At 40.0% G+C, this 24629-nt stretch overlaps 1 protein-coding gene across 1 annotated transcript in view; it reads right to left on the bottom strand.

The window, feature by feature from the left end:
* The window catches only part of LOC149227612 (putative LRR receptor-like serine/threonine-protein kinase At1g56140), an 872347-nt gene that overhangs the window by 576408 nt on the left and 271310 nt on the right, over window positions 1-24629 (bottom strand). Inside the window, exon 5 of the mRNA XM_089380551.1 lies at window positions 8289-8360. Within this exon, the coding sequence (XP_089236677.1) occupies window positions 8289-8360 (72 nt within the window). The remainder of the gene's footprint in view (window positions 1-8288; window positions 8361-24629) is intronic.

Here is a 24629-nt window from a genome sequence, read left to right as displayed (position 1 = left end):
CGCTCACATCCTGAGGAGCTGCATGTTTGGCTGAGGATGCGTATGGCAAGCTTTTGCAAAAGGGGTACCCTGCCACCATACATTTTCCACCATGCATCTACAACAAAATTACAAATAAAATTTTAAATAAACATAAGAAAAAAATGGAATTTGAAGAGACAATGAAATTTGAAACAAAGTTACAAACTAAAAAATACCTGGCATTTTAATCGTCCTATCAGTGATAGCCATCTCAAAGCCAAATGTGCCACCTGCCATCTTATATGTCTCAATTTGTTTAGAGATCTCTATACGTTGTTCTGGAGATCGCACCATCTTCTGGACACAGGATAAGAATCCATCCATGATCTCAGCATCAAAATCAAACCCACATGCATAAGAAAATGCAGGGTTCAGGAAAAGCCCAGCAACATGAATGGGACGATGGAGTGTGTTGTTCCATCGCTCATCAATCACTCCCCATAGAAGGAGTTGTTTCTGAAACCCATCATCTCCCTTATCATCATAGTAGGCCCGAATGGCTTCTTTGGCCCTATCCATGGCTTCATACAAATAGCCCATTGCGGGCTTCTCACCATCAACCAACCGAAGAACCTTTACCAAAGGTTCAGTAACGGCGCACACCTCCTGCACTCCCGCCCAGAAGTCTTCCTGGTATGAAACTAGTCTGCATACGGCCTCTCCTTCTGGTTTGCGGCTCATTGACAAAGCACGCCACTCCTCTGAAAGAAACATTCTCTTCACATCCCACATAGAATTCAAGAGGGATTGAAGAGATATGAAACTCGTGGCAAACCGTGTAATGGCGGGGCGCACCAACTCTTTGTTGTTGGTGAATCTTCTCATCAAGCTAAGCACAGATGTATGATTATATATAAATTTTGTGATGCTTTTTGATGAGTCAACAATATCTTTGACAAAGGGAATTTTCCCTATGTCCTCTAACATCAAATCAATACAATGGGCAGCACAAGGTGTCCAAAATAAAGTAGGATGCCTGTCCATAAGCATTCTACCAGCAGCAACATAATTTGCAGCATTGTCCGTTATGACTTGGACAACATGTTGTTCACCCACCTCCAAAATAAACACATCCAGCAAATCACATAAAGTTCTTGTATCTTTGATTTGATGAGATGCATCAATAGATTTGATAAACATAGTCCCCTTGGGACAACTAACCAAGAAGTTTATAAGTGTTCTTCCCTTTTGGTCAGTCCAACCATCTGACATAATAGTGCATCCTGTTTGTGCCCATGATGCCCTAAAATCCTCCAATCTTTGGGTGCAGTCACGCTTTTCATTTTGAAGAATCCGGCCTCTGAAATCATGATAAGAAGGGATTTTGTACCCCGGGCCAACACTGGCAATAGCATCAATAGTAGGTTGGAAAAATGGATTATTCCTTACAATGCTGAAAGGAATATCACTCCAGAGGAGAAATTTTGCCATCAACTTGTCAGCTTGTTCTTTATCAGTTCTTTTTAGCATTGAACAGATAGATGGTTGTGAACCAGGTGTGGTTCGAGGAACAAAAAATGATGATGCAGCTACCGGATTAACTGATGCTGCAGTAGAACCAGTGCCACTTGGCCCACTTCCTTCAGCTGACCTTTTTAGTTGCCTTTTGAGTTCTTCTTTGGCCTCTCTAGTGTGCTCTAATTCTCCCAATGCTCTCATGGCTCTTTGGATAAGTTCAAGATTTGTATTTGTACAGGGCCCCACATCATGTCCAGGAATTTGTGCAAGGTGAAACTTCAACCTGTACACCCCCCCGCGTATCTCCTTTCCACACAACTTGCAATTCAAGTTTTGTCTATCATTCGGAGCTTTAGGTTCACCATATTCCCAGAAAGGATCCAATTTCCTTGGCATGTTTGTTTTTGAACTTTGAATTTGCAAACCTATGGGAAAATAAGGATTAGGAAATAGGAATTTAGGATTACAATTTAGCATTTACAAAATTACAAGTTACAAATTTCCAGAATCCAAAGTTCCAAACCCAAGTTACCCAACCAAATGGAAAATGCCATAAACAATGAAAAAACATAAACAATGTTTAAAAAAAATGAAAAAAAAAAAATTGGTTCCCATAGTCATACCAAGTTACCCATCCCAAATCAATGAAAAAATACAAAAAATTCTTTAAAAACAATGAAAACAAAAGGAAAATGGTGCCCATATGAAGTTTCCCAATGCAAAACAATGAAAAACATAGAAAAACAATGTTTTTAAACAAAAAAAACAAAAAAAAATTAATCAACATACTGTTTCTATGGAGAAATCGGTGGTCTCCTCTTGAATTTGTCCTCTAAGCACTTAGATTTGGTCACAAACCCTCTTCAACTGCTCTCCAACACCTCCTCCTCCTTCCGTGCGCGCCCACTGTCCAAATGACAAAAAAAAAACCGAAAAACTCATTATAAATTGCGCTACCCCGATACCCCGCGCTTTTGTCGGAAAAAATCACGCTTTTTTCGAAAAAAGCATGCTTTTTTCAGAAAAAATCGGCAAAAAAATAGCCGATTTTTTCGTGTAAAAAGCGCGATTAAATCGGCGAGGGGAAAAAAGCGCGATTTAATCGCGCTTTTCACAACACTGCTCTAACCCACCTGGCACATCACCAAGAGGATTTAGCATTCATATTTTTCACACAAAAAAAGGACAAGAAGGAAAAAAAGTGTTATTGTGTTCATTTACATACACAACAGTAGAGTGTTTGGTTATTTCAAATTGCATGCCTAGGACAGTAGGATTACACACATGTTAACTTAGCATTCTTTTGAAGTAAAGCCTCTTAGCAATTAGTTAGATGAGTGGTGTGTTTAAGCATTTGATTTCAGTCTTTCCTTACTACAAGAGACAATATTTCAGTTAGTGCAAATTCCCCCTTTCCTCATTGGTAATCAAGCTTTTTTTGAATCAATAGAACGTTGGTTTGAGAAATCATAGTGGTCCATCGCCAGCCTCGCAGTGACAAAGAGTGGACCCATCGCATCTGCTTGTGTATACAACACTGTCACCTCGAAGTTTGTACGAACCCCGGGTTGATAAAGTAAAGTTGGTAGCCCCAGGCGTTGCAACGTTCTTGCTGCAATACTGGTGCTCATCAACTAGAAGGCTCAGAGATCTAATTTCTATTTATCAGGAGGTCAACAGAGGGATTGACACAGAGCCCAGCCAGAGTGGCGTAGTTCTATGTAAGGTTGACGCAGAAGCTGCACAGAGGTAGCGTGGAGCCAATCAGCAAGCCCTTGATCAGAATCGAAACAGTGTGAGATTTCTCTCACTAACCTTTTTGCCAGTTTCTCTCTGTATCGGATAGCCAATTGGGCATCCAACGAATTGTACTCAGATTTACTACTGCATAATAATTAAAACCCTCAGCTGCTGCACCGATTTTCCTGCATTGGGTTTTTCCGGGGACATTTGTCCAAAAATAACGGTGTCATGTGTTGTGTATTTCTTTCTTGCTCAGTTTCTTGTTTCCGCATTTAATTTAATTGGTGAAGGTTGCAGTGTATTAGTTTCGGTATTTGCTATAGGATGCAATAAATAATTTGTTCAGTAATTTAACAAATAGAAGATACTTAATCAGTTGTTGCAGTAGAAATTTGGGTCTCCAAATTTTCACATTACTTTGACCTTGATTTAACCTCCTTGATTGCTAGATCACAATCAAAACACCCTCTATATTAGTAATGCACTTTGGACTAGAGATTAGGATTGGACTCTAGTGATTATCTCACCCATTTCTAGTCCTAAATAGTGTATTGACACCCAAATCCTACTCAAAATATCTTCTCCTTTGAGATATCTCCAACCACTAGGCCAACTGTGTTAACAAGCTAGATCTCACCCTCACTTAAGGGACCCCTGATAAGGGTCTATCCAATACTTGGGTTTGATGAACTTTTGATGCCAGTGAAGGGAAATATCAAGTCTATCACTCTGATCTCTGTGAAAATCTGGAAATTCCAAATCTTACTGCAACAACTAATAATATTTCTTCTATTTGTTAATTTACTTAAACAAATTATTTGCAATTGTCTATGGCAAATATCGAAATACATACACTGCAGTCTTCACAAATTAATTACTGTGAAAAATAAATGTAAGGAAAATACCAACACAACAATAACACATTAATATAGTTGTTTTTGGACAATTGTCCTCGAAAAAACCCAATGTGGGAAAATCGGTGCAGTAAATGAGAGTTTCTTTTATTATTCTTCAGCAAAATCTCATGTACAATTTACAGAGAGCAGAATAAAAGAAGAATCACTAAGAGAAATTTTACAAACAAATTTCTCCACTCCACAGTGAATTTATGACACTTGAGAGGACCTGCTGCCCTCATGCTAGCCACACTGCGTCACCCTCTGTGTAGTGACTGCGCTGTCCCTACGTCATTGCCTCCGCATGGGTGATCTGCGTCCCTCTTCTGCGCTACCTCTCCCTGTTGTTTCTTGCACTCCTGACTATTGCTGATACCCTCTCCCTCTCACCTGCAACTCACCCTCTAATTCGATTTTCTCTTGCCGAACTTCAGCGAGTGAGAAAATTGATTTACTTGGGCAACTGAGTATCTGCCTGGTGTGTTTTCCAAATGCCCATCGAAGTCCTTATAATCTTCTTGTTGAATAATCAACGACCCAGATTAGATTCTAATCAATGGCTCATATCATTTTGACTTGATCCTCGTCTTCTTCTAGAAATTTCACACCCAGTGTAATTAATACCCTTTAATTATTTTAATTTCCTAAGTTTAGACTTAGGCATCCATTAAAAATAATTAATTATTTCAATAAAATTGTCTTCAGGTGGAATTTCCCAAAACGATTTCTGGGGATTCTGGAATACATGTTTCCTAGCCTCCCTGCAAATTTTGAGGCTAAGAGCACATTCGATGCTACCAGAAATCAACAATCTCCCCTTCCATGTGACCATTGTCCCTCAACGGATCAACCCACTTGCCTTGTAGTAACATGAAGTACCTATATCTATTCTATAAAGAACTATTGCAGCATAAAGCTAAGAAGAGGAATAGAAAAACCAACCCATAAAAAATTCTTTGCACTCGAAAAGTAATTTTGTTGAATGACATATGATCTCGCAGTTCACAACAACAAAAATGGGAGGAGGATCTGGCTTTTTTTAATCCTTCTTCTAACAGCTAGTTTGACTCTCTCCCAAAATACTATTATATGACTTGTCATCGACATGTTGGAGACTGTCATTTCATAAAAATAATTACTACGTATAAAAAGAAATGATTAAGTCACAAGAGGCTTGGCTTGGAGAGGATGAGCTTGATTTGACCTCGACCAAACTAAATGAGAGGGATAATAGTCGAATGAATAGCTTAGGGGGCTCCTATAGGTAGTTTGACCCTTTTTGACTCCCACATGTTTGTTTGCATGTGTTTTGACCAATTCCAAAAATGTCCTTGTGGAGAAAACTCCCTATCATATTTGTCCGACATTTGTTTAAGGGAGATAGACCAGATGAGGATTTCAATAACCTATCACATGCCCCATTTGGACCTGGATGTTACCTCTAGATCCCTTGAATTCACCACGCGTGAGCTGGAAATGAGGTCAAGTTTTGCTTGCATGGGTAATTCCTTGCCTCATTGATAGATTGTGGCATATGGGTTTTGTCCAAAGCATGATTTATTTCAACTTTGACATAAATTTTGTCCATGCATGTCAAAGAATGATCTTTTTTTGACCATTTTTACCCCCGCATGCCTAAGAGAGAGTGTAGCCACCGTAGAGGAGTAATGTTTCTTGAAATAACTTATTTTCAAGAAAATTTCAATGTGGCATGTCAAGTATGCCTCTTGATGAATACTTTGATCTGCTGTTGAATTTTGGTCTCGAGAGCCCTCTACATTGGGGTCTGTGCAATTCCCCATAAACCATGGAATGTTGTGAGCTGTGAGACTACCATGTGGAGAAACTGAATTATACTACCATGGCCAAATGAGATGCATACCAACTCTATGAAAAATGACCATGTGGAAAAGACATAGGTGTGCTCAAGACATTGGCTGGACTGGCCCTGCATAGGGTGATCACCCCTACAAAACCAATGGTTCCTCTAAACCATGAGTCCTAGTAAATCCATCCCAAGGCCTCCAATCCTATCATGGACGAAAGGACTTGAGAGTGGAGACTAAAAGGACCAGGCATGGCTGACCATAATATGCCTAGGATACCTTAATACATAGTCATCACAAGGCCTACAAGGCTTTTGACTTGCATCTCTTTGGACCTACAATGGTGTTGTCTTAAAAAGTATTATGGCACCTCCCCAAGGGGTAATAGGGGGCTATGATTCCATAAGTGGGGGAAGTGAAAGGGGGTTTATAGAAATATTTACAGGGGCTAAAGTGGAAAACTTTACCTAACGACTTAACATAAGTCCTTAAACCTTTGATTATACAGCCTTGAATGTTAATCCCTGATTTATATTATCCCAAGTTCCTAAACCTTGCTTATGATCTTAATAACTTTGGGATTAGGTACATTAACGAGAAACATGGGCTTCTCAAGTCAACATGTGGAGGATTCTCAACATGCAAATATATCCCATGCTTTTTCCCATGCCAGGGTGGAATTCAACTGATTGGTGGAGAGTTGGCTGCTACGAGAAAGGTACGGCATTGTTATGAAACAAAGTATTGTTGTTGCACGAATTATAGTATAGGTGGAACGGTGGAAGGAGGAAAAATAATTATTCTCTGGCAATTGTAGTGAACTTCCATGCAAGTTTATTCTGTCCTGTCACTGTACTTTATAATAGCAATTTAAGTGTTTCTGTGAGAGAAAATTATAAGGAATTACAGACAGATTTCTTGTAAACCAATAGGTAACTTGTCTTGATGGACGAGGTAGAGGGAAATCTATCTTACAGTTGAAAATTCAATTCCTGGATCCAACAGTAGAGATTCGCTGTCCAGCCTATGCTAGAGCACTCTCGGTAGTCAAATAGCCTGAAAGACTAGTCAGCAAATGAAAGGGTCTCATTCTTGGTGTGGTACAGGACAAGAGGGGAATAGTGTTGGTTGATTAGGATAGCAAAAGATTTATTTCATGTGAGAATCTTCCACGTTGTGGGTTGATTAAGAAGACTTAGATCCAGGCTTCACCCTCTAGATTCATAGCCTCAGCTTGGAGATGGCCATTGTTATAGAAATATTAAGTGTGACAGAGAGCCTATGGCTAGGAGGAACATCTTTCATTTGTAGCCAGTTGGATTATTTCCCCAAGAACATAGGTGTTTTTCTATTATGCTATAAGCATTTGTAAATTGTTAAAACTTAATATAATGAGTTTCTTATTCTGTATTTTATTATTTTGGTTTGTTGAGTTTGTGTTTTATATTTAATTTGCATAATTTTGGATGAAAGCACTGTAGGACTGCATGCATGTCATAGAATCAAAATTGAATGTTTTAAGGCTGTTGCAATTTGCTTCCACTGTTGAACACTACAGCCAGCCAATGAAATCAATTTTCATTTAAATTGGTATCAGAGAGTGCAAGTTTGTGTTGTTTCGAGTTCCCCATCACCTCAAATGATTTATAGGGGTGGCAGGGTACATTACAATTTCTTTTTTATTTGGGTAATCTTGCTTCAATAACTGTTGGAAATTATTCATTAGAAAGGTAAGCTTGCAATGGAAGTTCTTGAATGCTATTAATTATTGGGGTGAGCAACAGTGACAAACCTCAATAAATAACATTGCTAAATATGCTAGGTTGATGGAACCATTGATTATCAAACTGACTTTTCTCCCATCAAATACAACAATATATTTAGGGCACTCTTAGTAGTACACATTAATTTAGTCACTTACTGTAGGAGCATCTAAAATGGACATGCATCTGTACAAAATACAGTTTGAATTATGCATATTTATGTGGCTTGGCAGACATTCACATCTTACCCAAGAATCTAATAAATAAGAAAACAAATGAAGGTATGCATATGCATTTGTTTGTATGTTAGAGTGTGTGTGTGTGCATGCGCATGAGAGAGAGAGACAGAGAGCACTTTTACATGTATGTAAGCGATGCACTCTTTTGGGAAGGAAGTTTCCCTGATAAGTTGTTATTTCCAAGGAACCTGCAATCATTGCAATGTCAGTTATCTTGCAGGGAATTTTACTTGTAACCTGCCATATATTAGTTGATATAATTTTCAGAGAAAATCATTACATTTCACATTATTGTATGTATTTGATTGGATCAAACATAGTTTTGTCCAGCAATCCACTTACAAGTATATCAGAGAGCTCAAATTTTGGAGTGAATCTGGAATTCCTCCCGTAAAATTATTAAAGCTCAAGTCCCTAACAGATTAAAACATTCAAGTAAGCATGCAAGAATAAGGCTGTTGATAAAAGTAATCAAATTAAACTGTATGCTATATTGTTTAAACTAGATTATGATATTTATCAAATTCAAACTTCTGGTCACATATGCTCCAGATAAGAAGTTTATCACTCGTTCTAGGAGTACCACACACTTAATTCATGTAATGTGGTGGATGTTCAGTGGAAGAAAACACAATTCTGACTCTGCAAAAATAAAAGGTTTAATAGTAATATATAGAAAACAAGAGCAGTAGTACATTCCTATAACATGCAAATCATATCACTCCTCTTGCAAAACACAACCTGCATCACATTGTAAAACCAGAAGAATGAAGCGTAAACGGATATAGTAGCAGTACTAAATGTCCAGCTAGAAGCATGCTCAAGCTGGGTCCAGTCAAGAAAATCACAGTCCGAGTAATGCATATGAGGTGGAGAAATTTTAGAAGGTTTCTTCAAAACAAGTTTATTTTCATATTAGGTTTAGACATCAAAATTAAAATTAAATTTATTTTAAATTGTTCAATAATATCTGGATCAGTGTTAAAGAATTGACAATGATCCACTGAACATTAACAGAATGATCATTGAAAAATAAGATATAAAAAAATTCTTTTGAAATCAATAGATTAAATTTTTTGGGATTTCTATGGTAAATTCTATTAATCCACTTGCACCTTTTTAATTAGTTAGCAGCATGTTATCCTTGAGAGTTTGCAAGTGACTCGAACAGCATTAAAAAACTCTTCATAAAGAAAAAAAATACAAGCAATTGAATTAACAAATCAAAGGAAAAGGGTTCCTAAATGAGAATGACAGGAAACACAATGCAAGAAAATCGCATTGACAGAAGAAAATAAATATAGCAGTTCAGGATATGTGCACAAGTAGAGTAGAAGTGAAAATACTTGCACATGAACCAAAGTGCAAGAAGAGAATTGCCACAATTTCCCACTCTAATTTTATTAGATATATATAGGGGACAAAAGTGATAGACCTTTAATATTATCATAATTGTTACCCATCTGTCAGTGGGGACACAGAGATGTTTTCAGTGCATCATTCACCACCATTGTAAGCCCAAGGTCGCAAGTTAAAGCTAGTAAAAACCATGTGAGGCCCTGTATTAGGTATCCTAGACATGTGTCTTGTCAGTTTGAGTCTGTATCCATTTGTTTTGGCTGGACCATGTCCTATCTCTTGAAAGCTTCACATAGGCAAGCTCGTCCCTAACTGGCTTAGAGAACCTTGGTGGACTTCTCATGAGGACTCATGGTTTTATGGGAACCTGCATTTGTAGGGGTGATCACTAGTGTATGAGCCAACCCAGCACACGCCAAGGTGCACCTATGTCATTCCACATGGTTAGTGTCTACAAATTCTATAGGTGACCTTAGCCTTGGTGCAATATTACTCGTGATAGCTCTCACAACATAGCGGTCTCTTGTGGCAACTTTCATGTTTCCAAATGTAGTTCATGATTCTCAATGCAAAATGGTCCAAGTGGTCAAAAAGTCAACCCGGTCTTGTTACCCACCACTTTGTGGGTGATATCCATAGGAGAAATTTTTTCTCCTAGATGGTCCTCAACGGGCAGTCAGCAACCCCTTTCAGCCACCAGATAGCTTGATGTGCCACTATCTCTGCCACCTGAGCCAACCATGTGGTCCCTCGCCCATCTGTTATGATTGTATATTTGAAGGTGGGCATCCCAACCCCGAAAGTATAGATTTTCATTGGTATAGTTGAGTAATTATGTTTTCTTATCATGGACACTTTTGGGCATGAATTGTTGGGGGGATTTGACGGAAAGAGTGGGCTAGGTCTATACTCTTGCCTCCTCTGCCCAATTTGGGGATTACCCTTCTATCCTAGTCCCGTGGGATCTCCTTTACTGGATATTAGCTTTAGGGTTGGCATTACATGGGAAATCCTGAATTTGGTTGTGCGGCTCTGCTTCCCGACACCATATGAATCACTCCCCTCCGCTCATTTTAACCCCATCTATCATTTTTCCCATCCAGGTCCACATTTGTCCACTAGGTCCACAAAGCGTTAGCCTCCCCTTTCCCTTACCCACACCTTGGGTCAGGCCTGGAATGATGCCCTGGAGGTTGATGCAGCTAAAAAGAAAAGAAAAAGCATAATTTGGCCACTTTCAACAAGAAATGTACTACAAAATGAAAAATATGGTTGGGACATACAAATTTAGCATGTGGGAAAAAGCCAAACATCAGCTCTACCCCTTATCTATGGCGATCACCCTGGTTCCTACGGGCCCTAGATGAGTCCCTTCCACATTAAGGAACCCATGATTGTACCAACCCCTGGTGGGAAATGAACTGCCCCACCTTAAAGGGGGTATCTACTGCTATATCCTACACATCATGCTCTCATTCCCAGGAGCCCCGAGCGGTTATGAAGAAAAATCAATCAAAGGCAAAAGGCATGTGAAGAAGAGTGAAAAACAAAGGTTGGGGTAACTCATGTACCACGATTGTTCCCTCCTACACTCATATATCCAAGTGTGGGCTTCCTATACCCATGTACCATGACATGTGGCTTGGAGCCTTCCCCTGGTCCCCACTCCATTCCATCATTGTATCACAAGCCACTTACCACTTGATGGATGTACCATGGATTGCCACCCCCTTTAAAGGCTGAAACCACCTAATAGGGTCCTTGGTTAAACCCCTTATTAAGCTTTTAGATACCTGTACATGCCAAATCCCACTATGGAAGGGCATGCTACCATGAAGTACCCATTTGATTCCATGATTTGTAAACTCTTTTACTTGATTATTCTAATGATTTGTTGTAATGGAGGGAAAGGATACGCATTGGATTTTATGCAGGATTACAGGTGGGTCTCCATTTGGGTTTGGTCTCCCTATACGGGGTTCAAGCCCTCCAGAGGGTCACATTGGCACTTGTAGGGTGAGCGTTGAGTGCTATGGGCCTCCACCATAACAGTGTTAGTTTCTGTAGCATCGGATGTGTTCTAGCCACGAAATTTTGTGGAGAGGCTAGAATACATGAGATCTCCAAAACCCATAAATTGTTTTTTGAAATTCCACTTAGAAATGACTTAATTAGATTATTAGTTCATTTTTTAATATTTCCTAAGTCTAAACTTAGGGAATATGGCTAATTAATCAAAATTAATTAAGTCAAGGTGCGAATCATCTAGAAACTCACATGGATGACTACAAGATGATCCTAGCCATTGATTAAGTTTTAATCTTGGTTGTTGGTGCTCCAACAGTGGATTGTAAGAGGAAGTCGATCAGCACTTGGAGAAGATACACCAGAAACGTCAGAAGTTTGATTTCCTTGGAAGATCGATTCCAGAGAGAAAAAGTAGTTGTTGGAGAGCTAGAGATCAAAGCAATGAGTGAGGGGCAGGGACAGTGAGTCTGGAGGAGATTTTCCAGATCCGGAGAGTCAGCTACAAGAGGGCCGAGTTTCCGCAGTGAGGCTGTGCAGAGGCAGTGTAGAAGCTTCAAAGGCAGAGTTCGATTTGGCCAGACAAAGGGTTGATTCAGTTGCTAGAGGTCGGGAAGATTTCTGGAAGGGGCCAGTGAGTCATTCTCAGAAATTGGATTGGGAAGACAGCTTGATCAGTTGCAGTTCTAGGCAGAACGTATGCCTGCTTGCGCAGGCTTGATGCAGAGGTCGATGCGGGGGTTTCGTGGAGCCCATTCATAGCCAGTTTCAGAGCTGGATCAATGTCGGTTGAGACAAAATTTGTCTCACTATTTTTTTGTGGCCAATTTCTCCTATAGTGGATTGCCAGTTTGTGCATCCAGATTGTACTCATATTTTCATTGTTGCATAATAATAAAAACCCTTATAATTGCACCGGTTTTCCCAAGTTGGGTTTTTTCGAGGACATTTGTCCAAAAATAATAGTGTCAAATTTATGTGTGTGTGCTAGTATTTTCTCAGATTCCAATGATATTATTTCCGCAATTTTATTTGTGAAAATCACAATGTGAATTATTTGGTATTTTTCGTAGGAAACTACAAATAAATTGTTAAATTAAATTAACAATTAGGAAAATAATTTCCAGTTGTTGTGATAGTTTTGAAATTTTCACATGGTATCAGAGCGCAAGTGATCAGCTGAGAAGATCAAAATTGGAAGAGAGAATTTCGCTGCTCAGAGGGAGCAGTAAGCCGAAATTTTTAGAGGCAGCGCAGTACCTAGACAAGCGGCCGAATCGTTGGGGTAGTAGTTTGATTTTCAGTGGTAGGGTGGCAGAAAAATCGAGTTGCCCAGATTAGTGATTCCAACAGTGAGAGGGAGAAACTGCAGCTCAAATTGTTCACTGAGCAGATTCCTTGGTTGGACACAGAGGATTTTGCGATAGAAAAACCAGCGTCGGGTGGAAGAGAAAAGTGCACATGCATAGGGAGATTTCTCTCAGAGAGTTTCTAGCCAAGAGATCTGATTTTCCTAGTTGCAAATTGGCAGTAGCAGCTAACAGAACAACACATTTCGAGAGGGAGTGCGAGTAGCAGAGCAACAACCAAGCAGAGGAAGAGGGATTTTCCAGACGTAATCAGAGATGGCCACAACTGGGCTCAAGGACCAAGATAGATTGGAGGGTGTGAAAAATCGGTTACCTGATTCCTACTGCAGCAAACTGATAATATTTCACCTACTTGTTAAATTACTTGAACAAGTTACTTGTAGTTTACTATGGAAAACAATGAAATACATACACTGCAACCTACACAAAATAAAATATTGCGGAAACTAAATATTGCACTGGAGAGAAATAAACACACATCAACCTAATTGTTTTTGGACAATGTCCTCGGAAAACCCCAATGTGGGAAAACCGATGCAACAACTGAGGGTTTTATTATTATGCAGTAGTAATCTGAGTACAAATCGTTGGATGCCCAAACTGGCTATCCAATACAGAGAAAAACTGACAAGGAGATAGTGAGAAAAATCTCACACTGTCTAGCGATCCAAATCTGATCCAGGCTCTGGATGACTGGCCCCACGCTGGTTCTGTGCAGCCTTTGCGTCAACCTACGTAGATCTGCGTGAACCTCTTTGGGGTTTGTGTCACCTCCTTCCCAGAATCTCTAGTTGTCTGGAACTTCGCTCCTTTGGCCCTCCGGTCTCACACACCGACTTCTGGCTCTGGAATTCGACTTCCCAACTGAATCTCAAACTCCCTCTGAAGCTCTGCACTGCCTCTCTGAACCTCTCTCTGCCTTGCACTCCTCAGATCTGGAAAACTTCCTCCGATCTACTATCCCTGCCCCTCTCTCACTGCTTTGACTTTACTGAATCACGTCCAGCAACTCACAGCTACTACTCTAGAAATCGATTCTCTAGTCAAATTGCACTACTCAAGTGTCCTTCTCCAACCACATCGAACTCCTTATAATCTCTCGTTGGAGCTCCAGTGGCCAGGATTAGAACATAATTGATGGCTAAGATTAACTAGGAGTTGATCCTCGTCTTCTTCTAGAAGATTCACACCTGATTTAATTAATACCCTTTAATTAACCAGATTTCCTAAGTTTAGACTTAGGGAACCATTTAAAAAAATAATTATTTTCATTAAACCATCTCTAGGTGGAATTTCCAGAAACGATGTCTGGGTTTTGGAGAATTCATGTATTTTAGCCTCTCCATAAAATTTCGTGGCTAGAACACATTTGATGCTACAAAAATCAACACTCCCTCTTAGCGAGGAATGTGTTTTAGTGCTACAACTTACTGTAGCATCACTCTATCTCTGCATTATCTTCTCTTGCGCTACTGATGTCTGGCTCTACTGCCCACCAACCACTGTGCAACTCTGACTGTTGCATTTGTGCTGTTGCTGGACCCGCTGAACTACTGCCAACACTCCATCTGCACTACAACCTTCTCCATTTGATGTTGTTGTAATTGCAACAATTGCAACGGAAAAACATCCAAAATAATGAAGCAACTATGTTCAGTATGATGCATCCGTCGTCCGAATTCTGGCTGCTGCTAGCCTCTATGTTGTCACTGAAGCCTCTACATTGTTGTTGACTCTGCTCTGTGCCAACTGCACTGTTGCCAACTCTGCTCTGCGCTACTTAGTATTTGACCGCTATTAGCCACTGCATCTGTCACTCAGGCACCTAAATGCACCAACTATCACTGGTCCATCCTGCTAGTGCATGTCTTGGGCTCCCGTAGCAAGGTATTGATTCATGAGGTGGACCTCCTTAAGGATCCTGCCCATCTTGTATCTCTTTGCGGCTACAATTCCAGATTGCCCCACCTCACCCTCGGAAGCATCTCGACAATCATGGCAAACTCTTCCTCCAATCTGGAGGACATCCTATCAATATCAGTGGATGCAGCTTGTTGATCCTGCTTCTCCTCCTTGTCCCTTTTCCTGAGAGGACATTGAGTGTTGTAGTGGCCCATCTCGCCACACCAGAAGCACTTGATCTTTGAAACGTCCTTCTTCCTTCTGCACTACTCCTGCTGCCCCTTTGATGCAAGGGATACGACGTCCTCTTCCTTCACTACTTTCGCTCCACTGCTACTACTGCCATTGATGGTGGCCTTCACCAGATCACGCCTCAGCTCCTGTTGTAGATCAATCCGCACACGTTCCCAACATGGCAGGTTTTCTCTGCCGAGGATGATATGGACGAAAACTTGCCAGTCTTTAGAAATGCTATTCAGCGCTAATCGTACAAACCCTGTAGGCTGGGGCCCTAGTCCTACTGAAGCCAGTTGATCCCGAACTTCCTGAAGCCTCTTAAGGAAGGGGTCTATACGATCCCCTTTCTGCATCCTTGTGCATCGCAACTTCTCTTCTAAGTACATCTTCCGCTGCTCGGAAGATCCTTCGTATAGCGTAGGTAAGGCTTCCCACATCTGTCGGGCAGTATCCTTGCTAGCTATGTGGGATACTACATGATCTCGAACCCCGTCGAGAATGATCCGCTTAATCTTTTCCATCTTAGCCTTGTACTTCTTGAGTGGATCTACATCGGCAGGTACAACTACCACACTATTGACATAAGTCTTGAGAACATGCTCATCTAGAAGGCAAGAGATCCTAGCCTTCTAGATCACATAGTTGGAGGCTCCGTCCAACTGATCTTGATCTCTCAACCCAGCTGATGCCATCTCTCCTAAAAAAAGTCGAACTACTCCCTCTTCTTCTCTGCGCAGCTGCTGCCCAGCTATTCACACTCCCTTCTGGGGTGAGAAATCTCGCACATAGCGACTGCTGCTATGCTAGAAAAATTTGGACCTCTTAGCAGGGAGTCCTCTGGGGAAGAAATTCCCTCAGCATGTGCTCTTCCCTTCCTCTAACACTATTCTGCCAGCAACTGCTGCAAAATATCTACGTCCCAGCTAAAGATCTGCTCTTCAAGGAACATTAGGGGATTTTTGAGGTCTAAAATGGGCCTCCTAAGGAAATTATAAAATAATAGTGGAAATAATAAAATAAGATTAGGTTACATCATCAAATGTTAGGGGAAAAAATAGAAAACTACTTTTTCAACTCGTATTTTCAACTTATCTCCTTATGGGTCTACTCAAAGTTCGAGTGGAAACACATTGAATGCAAAATTTGATTCCTCATCCAAAGAGTACCCATGTTGGATACTTTCGATGGACCCTATGACACGAAAAATGAGAAATACATGAAAAACGTGATTGCAATCACGTTTTTTAATGTATTTCTCATTTTTCATATAGGAGGGTCCATCGAAAGTATGCAACATGGGTACTACTTGGATAAGGAATTAAATTTTGATCCAGTGAGTACTCTCGCTCGAAATTTGAGTAAAACCTTGGGGAGATAAGTTGAAAATACGAGTTGAAAAAACAGTGTTATTATTTTATTATTTTTTAATCTTTTTACTTTTTTACTCCAAAAATGGTGAATCATGCCCCATGGTTGACATCATCATCTTGAATCCTATTGGTTCTTATAAAGTTTATTTTGGTTGTACATTTTTCTTAGGAGGCCCATTTTAGACCTCAAAATTCCCCTAATGAATACGTTGCTTGTGTCTGTCTCTGTAAAGCTTCGATCTGGAAATCGAATTTCTTTGTTGAATCACTCAGAGAAATCGATCTTCCCTCAAAACTTCGACTTCCTTGGCCCAAGGACTGCACTACCTCTTGGGTTTCAAATTGTTGCCTCTGCAGTAATTTCGAACTACCTCTTACTTTCTGAAACTGAGCCCTTCTGCTCACTATTTGTGCTCTGATACCATGTGAGAAATTGGTTACCCGATTCCTACTGTAGCAAACTGATAATATTTCACCTACTTGTTAAATTACTTGAACAAGTTACTTACAGTTTTCTATGGAAAATACTGAAATACATACACTACACAACCTACACAAACTAAATACTGCACTGGAGAGAAATAAACACACATCAACAAAGTTGTTTTTGAACATTGTCCTTGGAAAATCCCAATGTGGGAAAACCGGTGCAATAGCTGAGGGTTTTATTATTATGCAGTAGTTATCTGAGTACAAATCGTTGGATGCCCAGACTAGCTATCTAACACAGAGAAAAACTGACAAGGAGATAATGAGAAAAATCTCACATTCTCTGGCGATCTGAATCTGATCCATGCTCTAGATGACTGGCCCCATGCTGGTTCTGTGCAGCCTCTGAGTCAAACTACGCAGATCTACGTCAACCTCTCTGGGATTTGCATCACTTCCTTCCTAGAATCTCCAGCTGTCTGAAACTTCGCTCCTCTGGCCCTTCGGTCTCACACCCCATCTTCTGGCCTTGTAATTCGAATTCCCAGCTGAATCTCAAACTCCCTTTGAAGCTCTGCGCTGCCTCTGCGTGGCACTACACTGCCTCTCTAAACCTCTCTCTGTCTTCTCTGCCTTGCATTCTCCTGATTTGGAAAACTCCTTTGGTCTACTATCCCTGCCCCTCTCTCACTGTTTCGACTTTACTGAATCACTTCCGGCAACTCACAACTACTACTCTCGAAATCGATTCTCTAGTAAAATCGAAATGCTCAAGTGTCCTTCACCAACCACATCGAACTCGATCTAATCTCTCGTTGGAGCTCCAATGGCCAGGGTTAAAACATAATCAATGGCTAAGATTAACTTGGAGTTTATCCTCGTCTTCTTCTAGAAGATTCAAACCTGATTTAATATATACCCTTTAATTAACCAGATTTTCTAAGTTTAGACTTGGGTAACCATTTAAAAAAGTTAATTAATTTAATTAAACCATCTCTAAGTGGAATTTCCGTAAACGATTTTTGGATTTTGGAGAATACATGTATTCTAGCCTCTCCATAAAATTTCGTGTCTAGAACACATCTGATGCTACAAAAATAAACAGAGTGTGCCTCTAACTATGTCATCTGGAAGGCTAGGATGTTATTCCTTCTGGATGAATATGATCTGAAGCCCTATGCAGAAAATGTGGTAGTAGTACCCCAGGATGTCGATCAACAGAAGGAGTATAGAAAGGAAATGGAAAAGGCCAAGAGGTTGATTTTGGAAGGAGTCCGGGATCATCTTGTCTCACATGTGGCAGAGAAGAGAATGACCAAAGCGATGTGGGATGCCTTGTCTGAGCTATTTCAAAGTTCTTTCGAGTAGTGGAAGATGTATCTCTAGGAGAAGTTGAGGAACACGAGGATGCAGAAGGGCGAGAGAATAGATGCCTTTCTCACTCGGATTCAGGAAGTTCGAGATCAGTTGTCAGCTGTTGGGTTAGCACCTCAACCCATAGAGCTTGTACGATTGGCACTAAATAATGTCTCAGAGGATTGGAAGGTATTTGTCCAGAGTAACTTGGCCAGAGATACCTTGCCAAGGTGGGATAGGATTGTTGAAAAGTGTAACTAGGTTCGGTCTTCATAATGACATGTAATTGTGATTTTTGTAAATGATGAAAAGAAGAAAAATAAAATTATTTCGTAATGTTTGCTTCATGGGTTTAATGAGCAAGAGATTTTATTTAGATGGCTCCCATTGAGAGCCTTAGGATTTGTCATTAAAGTGAAAGAGTCAATGTCATGTATAAAAAACCCTTCTTGGAGAAATAACAATGTATATGAGTTTATGAAAATGTCTAGAAGCCCTCCAATGACAAGCAATAGTCCTTCTCTCCAAGTTGGCCTCAAAATAGAGAGTAAACTCATGTCGGCTCACCTCAAATAGACACACCTATTCGGATAAGCATAGGTCGACTTATTTATGGACAAACCAAGTGTTGCACACAATGCCCACCCCCCGCGGATCAAAAACCTGAAATGCGACACGTATGGATCCGTGGGTGATCCGCACGCCGAAATGCATCCCGGAAATTTCGAAATACAGATCGGGCCAGAAATGATGCTTCTTGCCTTGTGAGAACCGTCCCACTCGATCTGCATTTTAGAATTGTCGGGATGCGTTTCGGGCAGCAGATCACCTAGACAAAACGCTGCGTTTTGGGGCCGGATCTGTACAGATCGCGACCGCTTTCGTGGAGAACTGACCGGTTCTGCCATGTGGCCCACAAAAGTGTTTTTTTTTATTTATTTATTTTTTTTATCTAGTGGTTGGGTGTGGGTTCAAGTTGGGTTAGGGAAGGGAATGAAGGGATTAAAAGGCTCTTTCACCTCTCATTTTCTCACTTGTATTTTTTGAAAGCTTTGAGAAGAGAGGAGAAGAGAGCTTGGAGAAGAGAGAAGAAGAGAGGATAAAGAGAGGGGAGACTTGAGGAGAGCTTGGAGGAGTGAAGAAAGAGGAGCTAGGAGAAGGAGGAGGAGCTTGGAGGAGTAAAGAAGGGCTTCCATCTACGAGAGCTAAAGAGGTAAGTGCAAACCCCAAACTCCCTCATTTTTGTCCTTGTTTTTTGTATTTTTCTCCTCCCTCTCCTACTCTTTCCCATTCTTTCTTATTGCTCATTTAATTGCAGGTTGCCCACCACCAATATTCATATTCCAAGATGGTGTTTTTTTGGCTTCTATGTATCATTCCACTTTTGGTTTTCATGATGGCAAGGTGGAGTAGGAATAGAAGGGAAGAAGAGCAAGAGGATAGTGGTCCCCATATGATTGACCCAATGTATGATGAGGAGCAAGGGTTTGAAGAGGAAGGGGATGAACTTGAAGAGAACATTGAAACACTAGAGGGGAAAGCTACATTGACATCCTTGTGGAACTATGTGACCAAACTTGAAGGGGGAAAAGGTGGTGGAAACTTCAAATTTTTGTGCCCTCATGGTTGTCATGGAGGAAAATCATTTAGTGGTTCATATACCCGTGTGAGGAGGCATCTTTGTGGGGTGATGGACAGTGATGATAAAAAGGGTGTTACGGGGATACAAATTTGCCCAAACATTTCATCTGAACAAAGAAGAAAATACATCCAAATAGATGAGGTTGCACAACAAAAAAGCAAGAAACAAAAAATTTAGTCTTAATCAAGTGCAACCTCTAGATTTGGTAGCTCATCTCCTCATGGTACTTCTGCAAGCTCTGGAGGTAAAATAACAATAGGGCATTTCTTGAATATTGTTGGGAGGGATGATGTGGATGGAAAGATAGTCTGATCTCTTTGTGCTTTTGGTGTACTATTCAATGTGCTTCGCTCTCCCTATTGGCATGAAATGGTAAAGGCCATCAATGAAGACCGAAAAGGATACAAGGCCCCCAACTATGAGAAAGCTAGAACAATGTTATTAGAAAAAGAAAAAACTAAGGTGCAAAGAGCTTTGACATGTTTTACAAATGAGTGGGTGGATTGTGGGGTATCCATTGTATCAAATGGGTGGACAATTATTAGAAACCAACATTTGATAAATGTTCTTGGTGTTTCTGCTAGTGGTGCAGTATTTATTACATGTCATGACTGCTCCTCCATCAATGCAACTTCCCAAAACATTGCAGATCTCCTATTGCAATCAATCAAATATGTTGGTCCGAATAATGTGGTTCAAGTGATCACAGATAATGCAACAAATTGTAAGGTAGCAGGAAAAGTTATTGAGTGTACTCATCCACACATCTTTTGGTCTGGGTGCTTGGTGCACACATTGAACCTTTTGATGCATGATATTGTGAAGCATAAAAAATGTGGGTGGATTAATGAGATTTACAGGAGAGGGAAGCAATTCATTAAAGTTATCACAAGGCATACAAGGGTAAACTGCTTCTATGGCATTTACTCCAAGTTGCAGTTGCTTAAACTTGCAAAAACAAGATTTGCAAGTTATTTCCTCACCTTTAGGCGACTAGTGAAGGTGAGACAAGCTTTAGTTAATAAGGTGACCTCTGAATCATGGGAGGAAATTAACACTGATAGAGATGGTGCTAATGTAGCCAAGGACAGTATTCTTGACATGTTATTTTGGTCACAGGTTAAATATGTTTTGTAAATCACCAAACTAATTTATTACATGATCAAGTTTGGAGAAACAAATCCACCAATAATTGGGGAGGTGTATGAGAAAATGGATAGCATGTTGGGGCGAATTAAAGACATTGTTGAGCCTAGAGATATCACCTTGTACAATTATATTCGTGCAGAGGTGGAAAACCGATGGGAAATGCTAAATGTTCCATTGCATGCATTAGCATATGTTTTAACAACTAAATACTATCATCCATCATGGCTTTCAACACTAGCACCCGGGGGGGAGGGGGGAGCAGGAGAAAACCACACCTAAATCTAGAGGTTCTAGAAAAATATATTATTGCATTGGATAAATTAGTCCCTGATGAGGAGGATGCTGCCATGGTATGGAAACAATTGAGCAACTATACGTTTAACATTGGTCCATTTGGGAGCATGCATGCAATTAGAGATCGAGAGAGTTTTTCTTCTTTTGAGTGGTGGAACATGCATGGAGGTGCTACTCCACTTCTACAGACTTTGGCATTGCGGGTGCTATCACAGGTGGTAAACACTTCTTCTGCAGAGAGGTGTTGGAGCTCTTATTCTTTCATCCAGAGTGTTAAAAGGAACAGGCTGAGTTTAGACCAGACAAAGAGCTTGGTTTATGTTCATTACAACTTGCAATTGTTGTCCCATTATTGTGATGATGCAAAGACTAATAAAGACCTGAAGTTTTGGGACGGGAATCCAGAGGAGCCCAATTTCGAGGATGGAGTGTTGTGATTAGAACAATTAAAGGATGCTCTTATCCAAGTATGTCCATTTTGGTATGAATTTCAAAATTCAATCAATAAATGATATGTTCATTGAATTCAAATGTGTCAATTTTGCTTATAAATCATTTCTCTAATTCTTGTTGTTAATTTTTTTTGTTAACTAGTGGTTTTTTTTTGGTATGAATTTTTTGTGCGATTCCAGGATGATGATGATCGAGTTGAGATACCACCCCCATCTGGTCGCTTGGTTCCCAGGTTCCAAGGTTCAACACCAACAATAGGGGCTTCGTCTTCATCAGTTTCAGTGCCACAACTTCCACTGGCACCATCTTCTTCATTGCCACCACGTGGAGGCCCACCATCACATACTCTTCATGGTAGAAGGAGCAGAGATTAGTAGATATATTCACAATTTACTACTTTTGTGATAGATTAATCGTTAGACTTGTAGGCTTGTTGTGAATTTGAACCTTTTTGTCTTAGTGGTGGCCAAGTGGCCTATTTTGTAAACATTATTATTTGAATTTTAGACATGACTAATGTTGACAGTTGTTCACTTGCTAGATAATATGCTTTGTGTTTTATGTTTTATAATATGCTTAAATGTTTTATGTTTTATAATATGCTTAAAAATTTGATGTATGTTTGTAATTGCTAGAATATGGATGGTTGATGCTTGAATAATTAATCATTGATGTACAATGGAATCATAGATGCCATATCTATCTTGATTTATGTAAAAATATGCATGTTTTCATGTCTTCTACAACTAATTTGGTATTTGGGATGTTTGTTTTGAATATAAATGCAAATATATATATATATAGTAGACACTTCGCTTCCTAGATTTTTAGAAAATGATGCTTCCGCGTCCTCGCTTCCAAAAAATGTCCCCGTTTCATCCCCGCTTTGTGCAACGTTGGAAAAACCACTTTAAATATGTGGGCAGACTCTGCGCATTTACAAAGTGAGGCAATTCGGACATCTCTTTCTGAATTTCGAATGAAGCTAAGTAGCAGGAAACGCTGGGCAGGGGTCCGTTTCCGTACGGAAACGAAACGGAAACAGGTTTCCCCGTACCGTACGGCGTGGAAACGAGTTTCCGTCCGTACGGGCACGTTTCCCGAGATGGAAACGCGCCCGTACGGACGGAAACTCGTTTCCACGCCGTACGGGCCCCGTTTCCTGTAAAAAAGCACTTGTTTTTTAAAAAAAAAAAATTCCTAATTAGTTTAGGGTTTAGCTTAGGGTTTCTAATCACTTCTAGAAAGCGTTTCTAAAGTTATAAAAGAGCTGTGCCTCTCATTCTCTCATCACACTATTCAGCAAGGAGTTTCTCTTGGAGATTGGCAGTTGTTTCAGTAGCTGGTGTTTTGAGCATTGAGCAAAGTAGATTTCAGCAGCGGGAGAAAGAGATTTCAGCAGCAAGAGAAGGAGATTTCAGCAAGAATTCAGCAAGGATTCTGGAAGTGGAATTGGTGCATCATCTTCTTCAGCACCACCATCCACTGTTGAGCATTCTGCTGCTTTTATTTTTGATGAGGATTGTTATGATGAGGATTAGTCTTTTGTGACTTGTCTCTATAGTTCTTGCAGCCTTATAGTCTTTATTGTACTTGCAGCCTCATATACTAATATAAATAAAGGCTGATTTTGGATTTTCCAGTTCCTATATTTTTATTTTCATTATGTGATGACTCATGAGTAAATGTGATCATTGTGATGTAAATTTAATCTTAATGTTAAAATGTTTAAGTAAATGTATCATTAATGCTTTATGATTGCAGTCTTGCACATATATATATTAATAATTTTTAAATGTTTTTAATATATATATATATATATATATATTATTATATATATTCGCGTTTCCCCGTTTCCAAAATTCGGGGAGGTCGCGTTTCGTTTCGCTTCCGCGTTTCGTGTCGCTTCCCCGTTTCCCTGTTTCGTGCAACTTAGGAATGAAGTTACAGTGATCAAGTTTGGATCTCTAAATTCGGGTAGACAATCATAGTCGAAATTTCACGTCTCTGAGATTTTCCGGTGGTAATTACAGTCAGAAATTCGGATGTCTTTCTGTGATTTCGGGAGAACAGTGGCAGTGAAGGAAGTCTCAGATCTCTCCAAGTTCAGGTGTCAAAAGGGAAGAGGCAAGTTCGGGTATATTGCAAGAGATAGGTCCACTATAGGAGATCAGATAAGGAGACAAGTTTACAGAGATAAGATCTATGTTATCTCTCAGTCAATAGATCAGGTTTATCTCTGAGATTCAGATGATAATGATAGTGACAAATTTGGTGTCACTATAGTTCGAAGCTGCCACAGTGAGGAAGAGTTTGAAGGGCTCACAGTTCGGTTTCTTTTTTATGCTTCCACAGTGAGAAGGGTTTGTTGCCTCTTCGCTTCAGTACCATTATAGTTCATGCAGTGATGAGGCTCTCGATGAAGTAGTCTCAGTGATACGAAGGAAGAGGAATCACGAAGAAGAGGAAAGGAGTAGAAGATAGTCAAGAGAACTAGTGCCTTGGTCTTGGAGTGGCTAATAGGTCAAGGGTCTTGGTCTTGGTATTCGTCAATTGGAATCTCTATAAGAAGAATTTGTGTGGGTTTTCCTCTCAAAGAGTGAGAGGTTTTGGCCCTGGATGATAGCCTACATTCTGTGTCTCTTGTCTATTTATGTTCATGCATTGGTTACTGTTTGATGAAGAAGAACACTAATAATCTAAGAAGAAGAAGATCCTAATCTAAAGAAGTAAAAAGCATTCACAAGCAGTTACTAATTGAAGATAAATCACCTAATGCTAATGCCCTAGATTTCTCAACATGGTATCGGAGCTAAGGTGTCAAAGTCAAGAAAAAGGGCATGCAATCAAAGAGACATTCAAGGATCGAGTTTCAAGAAAGGCATCAAAGCAAGTTGAAGGATATCAAAGCAAAAGTTCAAGATCTACATTGAAGAATCAAACCCTAGATCAAAGAAGAAGGTCTACTTTAGAAGAAGTCTTGGGATCATCAATAAAAAATAATCAAGGCCAAGCCTTATTTCTACTCAAGGTTAATAGATCTACAAATCAAATCATCTAGAAGTCTACACTAGAAAAAGTATTGGATCCTCTAGTC

The sequence above is a fragment of the Pinus tabuliformis genome, chromosome J (assembly GCF_031772625.1).
Source record: "Pinus tabuliformis cultivar Carrire ecotype Pingquan chromosome J, CPIR1, whole genome shotgun sequence".
In the NCBI taxonomy this organism is placed as follows: domain Eukaryota; kingdom Viridiplantae; phylum Streptophyta; class Pinopsida; order Pinales; family Pinaceae; genus Pinus; species Pinus tabuliformis.
Note: the sequence above shows the minus strand (reverse complement) of the source record. Positions and strands in the feature narration are given on the sequence as shown.